The 14815-nt window shown below is 39.2% G+C and overlaps 1 protein-coding gene across 6 annotated transcripts in view; it reads left to right on the forward strand.

The window, feature by feature from the left end:
- The window catches only part of CTNNA2 (catenin alpha 2), a 418807-nt gene that overhangs the window by 376323 nt on the left and 27669 nt on the right, over positions 1-14815 (forward strand). For 5 of the 6 annotated variants that reach the window (XM_026072715.1, XM_026072713.1, XM_026072714.1 and 2 more), the window contains 4 exons: positions 2675-2788; positions 6093-6274; positions 8885-8990; positions 12391-12525. In XM_026072715.1, coding sequence (XP_025928500.1) covers positions 2675-2788; positions 6093-6274; positions 8885-8990; positions 12391-12525 — 537 coding nt within the window. The remainder of the gene's footprint in view (positions 1-2674; positions 2789-6092; positions 6275-8884; positions 8991-12390; positions 12526-14815) is intronic. The other variant, XM_026072718.1, reaches the window with a different exon arrangement.

Here is a 14815-nt window from a genome sequence, read left to right on the forward strand (position 1 = left end):
GTCCTATTAGTTGTGCACAAACATTAGAGTTCTTATGATACATTTTGTAAGGCCCTGCTAAAGAGTGAAAATGCTTTAAGTCAAGGTACTGCTATATGAATATATATTTTTTTCCTTTGTCTTTTAAAAAATTGGAGAGCTGCATCTCTGAGAGATCAGATCGAACAAAGCAATAGAGCAACAGGGGAAAACCTGTGTACTTTTGGAAACGTGCACCATGCTTGAAATGGCAGCCTCAAGATAACAGTTCACTGCTGTTCTTCATCTTAATGAAAAATGTAGCTGCTCCCAGAAGAAAAGGAGGGTGTTAAATTCTCCACACTAAAAGTGAATCGAAAACTTAGTTTTGGATTAGATCTCACTTGTACATGGGGAAAATATTAAGATTTTTTGTATCTGTAGGATATTAATGATAGTTTTGTTAACCTATCCTTTTGGTTTGCACCACCTTTTCTCCAAGTTCAACACCTAAAACAAATAAGTTTCCATCTTTTAAAGACCACTGATTGTGAATGTCAGGCAGGCAGTAACAGCAGAATATTGTTTCTGAACCTTTCTTTGAGAATAAATCTCTCAAACACAGAAGTTTGAGACTGTTTTGACTCTTGTACAGGCATTCTCATGTGCTCACAGTTTACACTGCTGGGACCTAAAGCTTTCGAGGTCACCCCTGGCTGATCTCTCCACGTTAGGCTGTCACTCTGCTGCAGCTCTGACCATGAAAAGCAGGACATGGGCTGCGTGCTCAGTAGTCTTATGTATACAAGTGCGGAGCAGAAGAAACTAAAAGAGTATATTGGGGAAAGGGCGCTGGTTTTATGATGACCATCCATTTGGTTGAATGGGGCTTTGGAGCTTGGGGAAGAGCCAGGTGGGCAGGTGAAGAGCTGGGCCCTGTGGCTGGAAGTACTTCTCTGTTTTGGCACAGTTATGTGCTTCTGTTAGCAGCTGATTTGCTTCTGGCAGATTTTAAAGTTACGTATTGCCTTCAGTCAGCTGAAACCAGAGAATAAAGTGATTAAAGAAATTTGGACAGAAAAACCGTTGGACATTATAATGATGGGTACCAATCAGTCATCGTTTCCCGTGGCAGGAGAGAGAAGACAAATTCATTTTCTCGCCTAAGCGTCATCTCCTGTCTAACTTGTTACACGCACTCTTTGTACGTGCGTCTCTGCAGAAACTCTGCCCGAGTTTCATTACTGTACTGTCATACTTGGTTATTTCCTCCTTCAGCGCTCAACATCAAAACACAGATTTAAATCTTACTCCTTAAGCCAAATGAAGATGGCTCTGTTTTTTGCTCCGCATCATGTGCGCTTCACCGTGTAGCTAGCGCCACAGCTGATTTGCCGCTACAAACGGGGATGTGCACTTCGTGGTGGAAACCAGGCTGTAATATAAATATCCTCAAAAGGCTTCTCTGCGTTATGTTAGAGGGTTTGGACCAGTTCCTAGTGACGGAGCATCCTCAAGACAGAACTGTAATGACAACTGGCAATGATTAGCACCTCTGCGAGCAAACTTGACAGCGCCTCCAAGCAAGGGATGCCAGCATGGATGATTTCTTCCGTAATGGTAGCCCCTCTGGGTTAACACTGAGGCATACGGCTACGCAGCAAGCCGAGGATTTCTCTGCCGTTGCTGTGATCTCCTGTCTCTGTTCCTATTTTTACATACGGCACTTTCAGAAGTTAATCATGGCCAGACTCTATTGTCCTAGATGCTATTCAAGCACAAAAGAGGAATATAATCTTCCTTTCCAAAGTCTGTATTTCTATTTTTGCATGTTCTATATATAATATAGTACTAAATATTGATTTAAAATACGCTCTCTTTGTCTCTCCATATATACATAAGGTTTTCTGCTCCTGTTCAGTGCTAGTAGGTGAAAATGCTAACGAAACAGATCCGGCAGTTATCTTTTTGCTCCCTCCTGCCAACCTTTTAAACCACCTGAGGACAGCACATATGTAACTGAGTTTGAACACTTCTGCCCAGAGACCCTCACACCCTTCCTAGCACCTGCAATGGGCATAAAGTGGCTTCAGTTCAGATGAGGCAAATTCCAAAGATCTGGATCTGAAAAGAACTGTGTTTTCCTAACTAGCAAGAAAAGCAGATCATAAATAAAGTCTACATTTGTTTCGAAAGCAGTTGACAACATCATTTGCGTTTTCTGTCAAGGTGAAATCTTTTATTCACTTCGATATCGGCTCTTTTTCTTCCCGAATGTGAGTTACCTTTTCCCAGGTATTTACTTGCTCCCTTGAAGATTATGTGGAGATTCCAGTAATATAATAGGATTAGTGCCCATTTATAAATGAAATAACATTATTTTGAAATACTGTATTCCGGTTGTTAATGTTTCCAAGGATATTTGTTCCGGGAACTGTACTCAGCATGCTAACAGAGTTAAGAAAAGTTGCAGCAAGGTAATGATAAATGACATTTGTAAAGGAAACCAGAGTTGAAACGACTTAATTTTTAAGACAATTCAATTTCAGTTCTTGACTGCTTGGGCAGACAAGTTAATTTAAAAGGAAAGAGAAACAGCGTTTCCTGGGAAGGTAGTCGATGAAATAAGAGCTTACTGTACGTTGGACTTTGGCCGTATCCTTTATAAGCTTGTCATCGCTGCTCTTTTGCTTTTTCTCCCTGTCTCTCTCTCCAGACCCCTGAAGAACTGGAGGATGATTCAGACTTTGAGCAGGAAGATTATGATGTTCGCAGCCGAACAAGTGTTCAGACTGAAGATGACCAGCTTATTGCTGGACAGAGTGCAAGGGTGAGTATAAAACCCATGTACTACCTTAAGTGTCTGTATAGCCAGCAAGGAAAAGCTCTGCCTCGAAAAGCAAATGTGGTGATTTTACATCCTCAGGGTCACGGAAGAAAGTACAGGAGTAGCGTAACCTTGGTGTTTAAAGTTTTTTCATGTCTCACATCCTTGAAAAGCCCAGAGTTTATTGAATGATCTTCCTTAGGCTTATGTGGTGCCGTGTGTCAGCCGTTTGCTCCAGCTAGTGCTGTAGGAGAAGGCCTTGCACATTTGGAATGTGCTGCAACTGTGGGAGTATTCAGCAAATTTTAAAAAAATATACCCAAAAAATCCCGTCATGGCACCGTGTGCTGCATTCAGAGAAGTTGTACATTAGTCATGTTTCCCTGCGTGCTAACTTGCCAAGGAGAGCTGTTTAAGGTGGCAAATAGCCCCTGTAATTTCATTGTAATTGAAGACATTTGTTACTGAGTCAATGTAATTTTACCGGGATAATTATATCATGATAAACTGGAGTCATTGTGATTTGTGACCTTCGCTTATGCACGAGGATTGCAAATTAAGCTGATGAGTGCTGCAGGGGTCACAGGTGCTGGCGAAGTGAAGTTTGTTGGCACGCAGGATCATGCCACCCTCTGATGAGTGTTTACCTTTCACTAAATAGGCTGCTTAGCTCCAAAAAAAAAAAAAAAATCAACGGACTACCGTTTGGCTAGCAAGCAACATCATGAAAATATGTTTGACTGAAAAGAGAGTTAAAAAAACTGGTAGGGCACTGGGAATTATCTGAATTATTTGCATGGTAGTTTTGCCTCCGCCTGCAGGTTTCTTCTGGTGGGACAGCTTGCTGAAAGGGAAACGATGGGGTAAATGAGAAACAATGCCCTGCACACTCAAACACAATAGCAAAAGCTGGTAACTGTGAACATGCCACTTCTTACCTTTCATCCTGGAAGATGAATTCCAAGGCTGAGAACCTGAAAACCAAAAGACTTTGTAGGATGAATTTAGAGGACCTGGAAGGGGAAGTTTGCAGTTTTTGTAGGAAGACCCACAGTATGTTAGGGCTTGAAGCAAACATTTTAGACCCTGAAAAGAAAGGGTATAGCAATGTAAGCCTAAATCAAATTTCCTTAGAGGTCTGGGAGGAATATGAGGCACAGATAAAACTGTATGTGCAGAGGTTGCTTTCTGTCTTAAATCCATTTCCCTGAATATTGAATACAGATGGCGAATAGACCATACCACATATTGGAAAAGCTGATTCTCTACCACTTCATTCCAAGGCTAAAAATTTAGCACCTGCTATTGGGCTTGCTGGATATCATGACTAGTAAGCTCCTCACCTAGGTGAAAACCAGCTGGGCTGCAGGTCCCATCCCAAAGCAGTGGGTAGCGTGGAACTGGCACTTGAAGGCATGACRCCAGGAAAATTGCAAAATGATACCTGGACACCTTACCCTGAGAACTGTGACAAACATTCTGGATGCAAATGGATGTCTTTGGGGGATTTTTATATTTTAAAGAGCATAAAGTCATGTTTGATATATTCAAAGGATTGACTGCCAAGGGAAGTCTCAAATACCAAAGTTTTGAGATACACCTGGGACTGGGTATCATATCATTCTTTCTTGATCTGAAAAGACAAGTAGAGACTGCAATAATGTTTTTACTAAGCCACTAGTTCAGCTAGGGATGTAGGAGTCTTAAATTCTATTATGTTTATTATCACTGCTGCACTTAAAACCTTCTGCTTTGATCAGCTACACACTGTATGAACATCCCCCCATAACTTATAATGCAAATATATCACCAGAAGCAACAAATGGATAAAAGCAAAAAGTGAAAACATGCGAAGCAGAAGCTGTACAGTCCACTGTCTTGGGTGATTCATTGAAATGAGTCTGCCAAGCAGAATAATGTCTTATTTGAACCTTTTCTGTAGAAAAGCTAGATTTTCAGTTGCGGACTGTAATGGCTTTGTTTAATACGCCTGTTCCCTAAAACTATTAGCATTTCAGTTGAAGAGCTTCTGTTGGTCTTCAGTAGAAATAAAAACTGAATCTATGAGCTGCATTTGCTGCAGGGATATAGCTTCTCTGCAAAYGCATCAACAACTGGAACAGAAATGCTAAGACACTATATGCTAGGATGAAAGTGTGTGGGTTAAGTTGTCAACAAAGAGAAACTACACAGAAGACATACAGATCAGCCTTTGAAGTGCTCCATATCATATCTTAATCTCAGTTAATTCATCTGTTCTAGTGTTTTATACATATATTTAAATATTTATTTATTAGCTTGACTTGCACTGCATTTTTCTGTGGAAAGACTAATATGCTAACATTTGAAACTGCTGAGTTACATTGATAAGGCCTAATTAAACCGCATGTGTTGAATTTTAATTTGATTAACTTGCAAATTTCTCATTTTCTGATCTGCTGTTTATAACCTTTTTTAATTTCAGTTTTGGAAAAGGTCAATTATGAATTTTTAAAAGCCAAGAGCATTTTAAGAATATGTAGAGAAAGACTTCAGTTGATTGAAAGTGACATAAACAAGAAAAAATGTAATGACACTTAAATATATGTCACACCCCATTAAATGCATAATGTGGTCTTCAGAACCCTACAGCCAAATAGCAGCTCAACTTAGAAGTCATTATTGGAAGTGTCCATTTGATCTTCAAAAGTAATTATTATAATTTTGTAGGGTTTTTTTCRTTTTTTTGGAAACTTTCTGCCTTGTTGGTAACGTCGAGGCAGATTAGTATCGACCTATATAGTAGCTTTTTGCATATCCTCCCAAAGACAACTAGACCACTGAATGTTATCGAAAGGTATATTCATTGCAAATATTCACTTCAAATGTATTACTTTGCATGTCATAATTTATTTTAGTTTTGGGGTAAGCAGGAAACCTCTGTATTTCTGCAAGATAATGAGGATGAGGGAGAGAGAGGCAAATCAGTCTCTGCCTTTTACCTTAGATTTYATGCATTTTGTTCTTCCTGAAGGTTAGGATGTAACAGGAATTGTTTCTTAATCTCCCTGTATAGACTTGTGAATAATCTGTATGCCAAAGCATCATATATACAATTTTTAAATTTGCGAAAGGTATAAAAAGACCTATAAACATCCTGTAAATTTGTTTGCCCTGTCCTAAAAAGAAGTCAAATATCTACCAGATTTTGCTTGGCATCTTCACCTCCCACAAAAGAAACTAGAAGCTGAGCATGCTTTTTAGACCGTTGGCAATTTGTATAGTTTCTAGCTTTCTTTACGTCCAACTTCTCCCATTTTTCCTCCAGGCTATCATGGCCCAGCTCCCCCAGGAGGAGAAGGCTAAAATTGCTGAGCAGGTAGAGATATTCCACCAAGAAAAGAGCAAACTGGATGCTGAGGTGGCCAAGTGGGATGACAGCGGTAATGACATCATTGTGCTGGCAAAGCAGATGTGCATGATTATGATGGAAATGACGGACTTTACTAGGTAAGGACAAAACAACCCGTGCTGGGGGCTTCACACGTCCTGCATCTTTCCTTTAGGTTGCACCTGATGAGATGATGTGTTGCATTTTGGGGGACCTAAAGCCAGGCATCACACTTCACGCGTAATGGGATGGTTTGTATGGATCCCTACACGTAACTGCTCTGGCTAGTTCACCGTATGGGATTAAACACAAGAAGTTTTTGTTTTATTTGCAGATCTATTTTATCGTCTGGAATTTTAGCAGCAAAGATAGTCTGTGACCTTAGAGACGTTCAGCTGGCATTTCATTTAGTACCCATCTAAATGCATGTGCCTCTCTGAACTTTCAACATTTCAACACAATTTGTGTCAATCAAACATAATGGCAAAACTATTTATATCATTTTGAAGACTGAATTTCTTTCCAAAAAAAATCCCAAACTAAATGAAACTGGTTTAATCTAATACTATATTGGAGTCAGTAATTAATTATTTTTGCTATCTTTTTTTTTCTTTCTGTTGATGCCTTCCTCATTTCTAATTGTAATGCATCAAAAGGCAGTTCATTAATGATATCATATAAACAGAATTATTTTGTTTAAATATAGTTATATTGTTAATCATAGTAGGGAGAGCATTTTACAAGATGCTTTGAATTACAGATCACCATAATCAATTAAAGCTTACTCATTCAGTGTTTATTTTTAATGAGGGTTCAAAAACATAAATGGTATTAATCAAAATATGATTAGATGAAACTGGACAAAAATCTTCATGTTTTTCTTCAGAATTAGAGTAAGACATGATCACATCTTGTGTCTGGAGCTTTCAACCCACTTCAGAGGAAATAATCTGTGCATTAATAATATCAAGTTTGCGCATGCATAATATGTATGTATATAAATACCATTAATTTGCAAATAACTTGAATATTTGCACTTGTATAGGTAGTTAATTGGTATAGGCAACTGCAAACAGTTTTATACATTTACAGATTAAATATTAATGTAGAACATTTTGCTTTTACTTTAATAGATTACTGCCATCGTTATTTCTGAATAATTAGTCTCTCAGTTTACTCAATTTTTTCTCAGTTTGTGCTCTTATAATTATTCTTTTAGCAGTGGAGTCACCAGTCCTGTATACCAAACAACAGTGCACAACCTCCTGCAGAGAGCTGTTTTGGAGAGGCAGTCTTAATTACCTTCATAGCATTCTTGTCTTTGGGTCTCTTATCCTTCTGTCCAAAAACAGAGTGAAAAGCTGCCCGAGCAGTGTCATCATTTCACAGAAGTAGGAAATAATGTTCTAAAGTAACATCCCAGAATATGAACACTTGCTGCAACCTCCTGGACAACCTTTGATACATTAAGCATTGAAAGGAAAGTTTTGTAATTACATTTTCCACCATCAAAAGAACAGAACTAATATGTGAATGAGACAAAACCGCTGTCACATTTGGATTAAAAAAAAAAAAAATCAAAGTGCACCTCTGCCTATGTCAGATTCAATAAAAACTTATTTAATATATTCTATTAAAAACAGAACAGAGCCCTTCACACCTTTTGAGCTGACTGTAACCTCAGCAGCGTTAGAATAGTTTTTCAAATGTATGGAATTTGTGACAGTTGGACATGCTGATCTGCTGATATAATTAATGTAAAAGCATACGAGGTCACTATTAAGGTTTTCTGTCACAGTTTAAGTTCAGCAAAAGTGGGATACTTGTGGTGTTATGGTGTCTGTTTGATGTGGAGATGAAAGAAAAAAGATGCAAATGGAAATACGTTTCAAGGTATTTTTTGTAGCAGTAGAGCTGAAAAAAATAACAATGCTCTTGCAAACATAATGAACTGTTATCATTAGAAGAAATGCCTTCAGGTTTAGGTTAAAAAAGCCTAAATTTGAGCACCTCATGATTTTCCATCAAAGTTGTCTGAAGTTGTGTTTTTCCATGCAGTATAAAAAAAAAATCATCTCGCTTCCAACTGGGATGCGCTCACGAGCAGTGGTGAACATGTTAGAAACAGGGCAACAAACCCAGGAAAGTCTGCAGTGACTTTTAACTTCTTTTTAATACACATTTTGGTAACGTTATTGATAAAAATTAGAGTTCTGTGCATCATCTTACAAGTAATCGCGAAAGATCAGTCTTAAAGCTAATTATGCAGGGTTTATGCCTAACAGGATGATGCTTCAATTATCTTTGTTGTTTTCTGGCAAAGAGCTAAAAGAAAAGGTTTTCTAAAATGTGACATTCCTGCTTGAGACATGACAGGCTTAGCGTTAAGCACTGGCCTGGGAATAACATAATTTTTAAAAAGTTGTGTATTCCAGAAAGACTGTTGGCTTAATGAGCACTTAAAAATGCATATACTATTACATACAGTTCGTGTGCTTGAAGGTGCCATCAAACCAAATTGCTAGTGAGGCATTTTGTAAGAGAGAAGAAATACAGCAGACCGATTTCTTAATCAAGCTGTGCCGTACCAAGTAGTTAAGAGGTGAAGCCGCAGTAAATTAAGACAGCATTCGCGTTGCTGTTTTAAAATCAAATGCTAAGCAGGGTCACTAAAATTGTTTCCTTGCGTGATTTAATTAGATTGTGCATAATCGTATCATATTTCACAGAGGTAAAGGCCCGCTGAAGAATACATCGGATGTCATTAATGCAGCCAAGAAGATTGCAGAGGCAGGATCTAGGATGGACAAACTGGCACGGGCTGTAGCTGATCAGGTAACAACAACAAAAGCAACAGTAGAATGCAACTCCTGCTAACCGTTCTTAAGGGAAAGAGTGTCTTTGCTGCCAGAAGACTACCTGTTGAAGGTCACTGCTTGGACTCTGATCTACTTATTGCATACAGGTCGTTTCTTCTGTAGCAGTCAATTTGGGTTTTTTGCAGGACCGGAAAGTCCTAAGTGAGCCTCTTCAAACCTCTTGAGTTGTGCCGTAGCCTCACTTCTGGACCCGTGTGATTGTGTTGATGTTTCTGCTGGCGTGAAAGCAGCTGGCAGTGTGATGCTCTGGTACCCTTGCAGAAAGCCTAGGACTCCTTACGCTCTTTCAGCTCTTTCTTCCGGCAGTTCCCCTTGATACTGCACTTTCCTGTTTCAGGATGTTCTCACTCCTTGTGGTGTCCTTTGCGTCGGGGTATTGTGCTCTGGATGGTATCGCCCCCTGCCCCTGCGTGCAGTCCTCTTTTGAACAGAGGCGATTGGATTGTGTCTCCCCTGCGGGTGGTTTTCCCACTAACAAATGCATTTCGCAGCTGGAAAGATGAACTTGCCACAGCCTCCTTTTTTCACATGGCACTACCTATCCATTTGGAGAGCAAGGGAAAGCATCGCATCCGGAGTCAAGGGCCAAATATCAAAATCCAGGTGTTTAGTTCTGGGTACCTAATTTTAGATTTAGCCAAGTTAAATTTGGCTATTTTTTCCCCTGCAAAACAATTCTTTTTCCTCCAACAATCCTCTGACATACTCTGTAGAAAGAGCGAGAGGAGGTAGAAAAAGAAAAGAGAAATAAAAATTGGAGATTTACCTGGGTTTTTAGCTTTAATTTCTGTGACTGATTTCTTTCACCTTGCGTTTTGTGTTTTCACCTCATGTTAAGATAAATGTCTGATTTGCTGGCACACATCAAGCAAACCAGCCTTTGTCAACAGAATCCGTACCCCATGTGCTGTTAATGTCTGGTACCAAAAAGAAGGTAAATGAACGATGGTAACACTGGAAAAGCTCATGTGAAATCCTCATAGCACTGCCTAACTATGAGTATGGGGGCCTCGCTTCAGACCCTTATATAGAAAATGTTTCTATCCATACTTTTTGTGCAGCCTTTGGAGACCTTGGATCATCACCACGGATGGCACAATGTTTTACAACGGTTTCATTGCAGAGTTCCTTCCTTATCATTTATTTTTCAGCATCAATCCTTGTCTTCCTACAGTTTCTTTCTTTTCATTGGCATCAGGAGAAAGTCGGCTGGAGGTAGGAGTTATAACTTCCTTGCCTCAAATCTTTGTCTTCAAAATAAGCATTTCTTTCTTTTCTTCAAGTGAGCATGGAAGGGCATTAATATGTCCTGCCAGGGAATATGGGCACGACTTGCAAGAAACCTGAAGCTGCACATTCTCCTGTAACCTCAAAGGGTTCAGGTTTGGGGTTTTCTTCATTGTCAGAAAGCGTGTTTCCTGCAGTTAACCCGTTCCTATCCTTTAAATATAGCTTCTGTTTGTTTTAGCGTAGGCAAAGAGAATATTCCACCTGCAGAGGCGGAATATTTTAAAGAAGGAAACACAAAGCAGAGAAATGTGCTATGCCTAGAGTGCCCTGGCTTGAGTCACATTTTAAATTTCAGAAGGTTGTAATGCACAGACTTTAATAATAAACAGTAAAATCACTATGAGGACGAAGCGTATGTTTTAGTGCTTTAGCTTTAATGATATTTTGCAGAACTTTGGAGACAGTCATGCAATATAAGCTTTTTATGGACTGTTGCATTTTTAATTACTGTTCCAATGAGAAAGATCCTACATTTTAATTCCCTCCAAGGTACTTGTATTTAAAGCCTTGTCAGCTCCCTGTAGGTATTACTTTAAAGTTCATTTCTTTCAATGCATAGGCTTAAGAGCAGGGTAAATATTTCTGTATTAAATTGTCACAGGTAGGCAGAAGAGGTCTTTTAGTGATTCATGCTCGAAAGGTGTGGGAACCGTCTGAGACAGAAAGACATTATAGCACTGTCACAAGTAAAGAAAAGATTAAACCTAACAGGCACAATGAACCTCCAGCCCTTGTTTATTGTTGGCTTAAAAGGGAGAGGAAAAAGCAAAGTGACTGCTTTCAGAGTTATAGATGAAAGTATATGCAATATTTCACCACAAATGTGTTCCCTGCCTGCCTTCGCTGTCTGAGATAGAGCAGCCATCTCACGTCAAAGGTTTGGACACTGTTGACTCGTGTATTTAATACTGTCAGGTTTTGTTTAAGTCCTCTGATAATATTTTGCTCTACCAATGAAAATAGAGTATAAACTTTTTAAGACCCATAAAAGACATAGTCAGAAGTCCCTAAATCTTTGGTCCCCACGCAATACATTCAAAGAACATCCTCAGTGAGACTTTCTTGGATAGCACTGATGAGTGCTTACTGGAGATATGCTGTTAGTGCTGGAACCTGTTAGTTTAGTTTCGTCAGAGTGAATTATCGAGGCCTGTTCTCTTGGGGCAAGACTTTGAATATTAATGATGCAGTTTCTATGAAGCGTTCAAAATGGTACAGGACTGTAGCTAGACTTCCCTCTAGGACAAAGAAGTATCGCTTAGACATGCAAAGGGACCACCTTATCTCATTGGGTTCTTATGAAGGGTTGCAAGACTGATGACATCTCCTGAAAGACCCTGTAATACGTCACTCATATTACAGTAAATAATTTCCTTCTAGCACAGACTAAGGTATTTATGCATCAACAATAAGCTTGCCAAGCCTGTTGGCATCAAAGCCAGGCAGCCTCCCCTCTGCCTCTTGAGTTTTTAATGTATCAGTATGGGCCTGGCTTCTGCCAAGTCTGAGGCAGGGTTGTGTCCCCTGAAAGTCTGCACAAATGCCAGGGAAGCTGGTGCGACATTCAGGAGTTGGCAGCAGAGCAGGTGTAATCGATACTGAAGCTGTTTTGAACTGGGCCTATCTGGACTTTAGCTGGTCTATATTGTATCTTCACCTGGATGCCCAGCAGGTGCCTTGAAACCTGAAGTTTTCAGATCAAGCTTGGTCTTTTGGCTAGTCCCTTCCTACAGAGGAATGGATTCCTCCATTCTGTACAAGCTGATAAAACAACCCAAAGCATAGCAATCCTGTTGTTTTCATTGTCATTCCTTAGTGACTGACAGAGAGGTTTTTCCTTTTTACAAAGAATCGACTGTGCATCATCAGGTTAGAAATCCTAAGTCTTGAGTTGAACCAAAGGTAGAGTTTGAATTGTCATGTTTCATCAAGTATCTCATGGAAAGGCAAAGTGAAATGAATCCACCTAATATGGTACACATATTGCCACTGTCTCCTCTGATTAGCTCTGTATAATAAGCGTATAAGCTCAGGTGCATGTAGTCAAATACATCTTTTCTTTGCAGTGCCCCGACTCAGCCTGCAAGCAGGATCTGCTAGCCTATCTGCAGCGCATTGCCCTCTACTGCCACCAACTCAATATCTGCAGCAAAGTGAAGGCAGAAGTTCAGAACCTGGGAGGAGAACTTATTGTGTCAGGGGTAAGCTGGTATTTGTATTTAGCAGTTTATGTTTCCCATTGTAGCACTTGAAAGGGAGCGTTTCTGACGACAATAATGTACAAAACACAAATATAGTGATTCATAAGCAGGCTTTTTAAAATGTTATCACCATTATTCCAGACCTTACAATAACTTGTGTAGCACAATTTGATTTTCCAATTACCCTTTGTTTATACTAACCTTGTAAAATCTTCATTCTTCTAAAAGAAAAGTAATTTCATAGCCTAGAAAGCCATTGCCACGCGGTGAATATTATAATTATTTGGAGCTTTTGTATATTTGCTCATTATAAATCTTCTTTCCTTTGTTAGTACTGGTAATYTCCTTCTTCTGTGCAGAAGCCAGCTCTGTATGAAGTGTATATTGTTAAGATGGTGATGACTAATGGGATTTCATTCACTCAGGTTCCAATGCACACTAGGTTTAGCAAAAACACTGGAAGGCCAGCCAAATATTTTAATTTTTGGTGCACGTGCTGTTTCCAAATACAATTGCCAAGCCCAATGATTATTTACTGTAACTCCCATTCAGTTATTTCAGTTATTTTCAATGAACACTGCAAACATTTTACCCACAGTTCTTTTTTTAGAAATAAAGGCAGGAACATGCAGCAGCAGTCATATGATAAGCAATGAGTTTTTTGCATTTTAAAATTATTTTTTCGTCCCTTCTCCTAATGCTGGACTCTGTGCCTCTGGGAGATTACTAGAACCACGTAGTAGCAATGGCTGCTTATCATGATTTTCTTAACTAATCACCCTAGTATTAGCCCCATTACACCTTGGTTATCTTCTAACTCACATACAGATGGTATGTATATTTAATGCATACTATGTTTCACTCTCCTGATTGTATTTTCAAAATGAGGGTGATTTGAAAAACCTGAGAAACAAGATTGTTTGCAAATGCCATTTGGAAAAAGCACCCTTTCATTGTTTAAGCCCAATCAAGTACGAAGCTTGTTAGGACAACTTGTGCCCTCCATTTCATCCATAACATTCCCCAGTGAAATCACTGGCCTTCCGCAGACATGTCAGAAATCAGAGCAAACGTTCTCGACTATATAACGTTTTGATTTTTTGCAAAGCACAATAGAAGGTCTTAAATATTTGCCAGGCTTTCTTAGATCAAACATTCTGAAGTCGCGTATGTGATCCTAGAAGGAGCTGCTTAAATGTTCCTGTATCTATCCTGCAATTGGTCTTCACTTCTTGACGTATGTACATATGTAATTTTAATACCTTGATCTTCCCACAGCAATGAAAAGTGCTCTTCCATTTTCCTGGTATTAATGGAGTGATCTGTCCTTGTATCGCTGACAGCTGTGCTACATAGTAAATGCTATGATCTTTTCTTATCTATTGCCATCTGGGTCCAGCTTTTCATACCCATTGAGTTTTCATATTCATCTCTCTATAGCAGTTACCCAAATCAGTGCTTATATCAGCTTGGCTTTTGTGGTTGTGTGTATTTCTTTTTCAAGTCTCTTTATTCAGTGTGTGTGGATGCTGAATAAACCATTGTGAATCTCTAGCATCTATTTGTTACTGGAACATCACCATCCGTTGTGAAATTTAAGTGGCCGAAGCGCTTGACTTCATCATTTCCAGTCTGGCATTGTTAGCATCTGCTGCTTACCAGGCTTCATCACCATTGTGTTTTTGTTTGGTTGGGTTTCTTGCACTCAGCTGTAGACAAAGGCAAAGCTAACTTCAATCCTAGAAATTATTTGGGTCTGTTCCAAAGACTCGGTAATACTGACATCTAGAAAAGTTTAACATTGTCCAGCTCGCTGCTTCTCCTGTTACTGTGAACTGACCAGTGGAGATGATATAGAAAGTTGAACCGTTGTGCATCCCTTTCTGAGACCCTTATCTTGCACCTTAGTGTAACACAAGTAGTGCAATGCTTTCCTGGTAGCGTATTCCAAGCTGTGCATCTTCAAAGTGCTGGGTACTGTATGCTCCTTTGCTATCCAGAGATCTGGTATCCAAGTGCACGTCTACATCTGCTTGTCTACTTGCCGCTTCTGCTTCCATCTTCTTCTTCATTCTYTCTTGGATAGCCAATTACAAATAAACAGTATTTTATTTGCATTAAAATGAAATACCATTATTTGGCAACTTGCATACAGTACGATGTAAGACATACAATAGAAATCCAGAATTCAAGCTTCCAAAGCTATGACTATTGAAGTAAGCTTGTGTGAATGCATTATATTTAAAAGTGTTTTGATGTAAATATCAAGGACCAGGATGACTATTACAAT

This window comes from Apteryx rowi, unplaced genomic scaffold (genome assembly GCF_003343035.1).
Source record: "Apteryx rowi isolate R43461 unplaced genomic scaffold, aptRow1 scaffold_35, whole genome shotgun sequence".
NCBI lineage: Eukaryota > Metazoa > Chordata > Aves > Apterygiformes > Apterygidae > Apteryx > Apteryx rowi.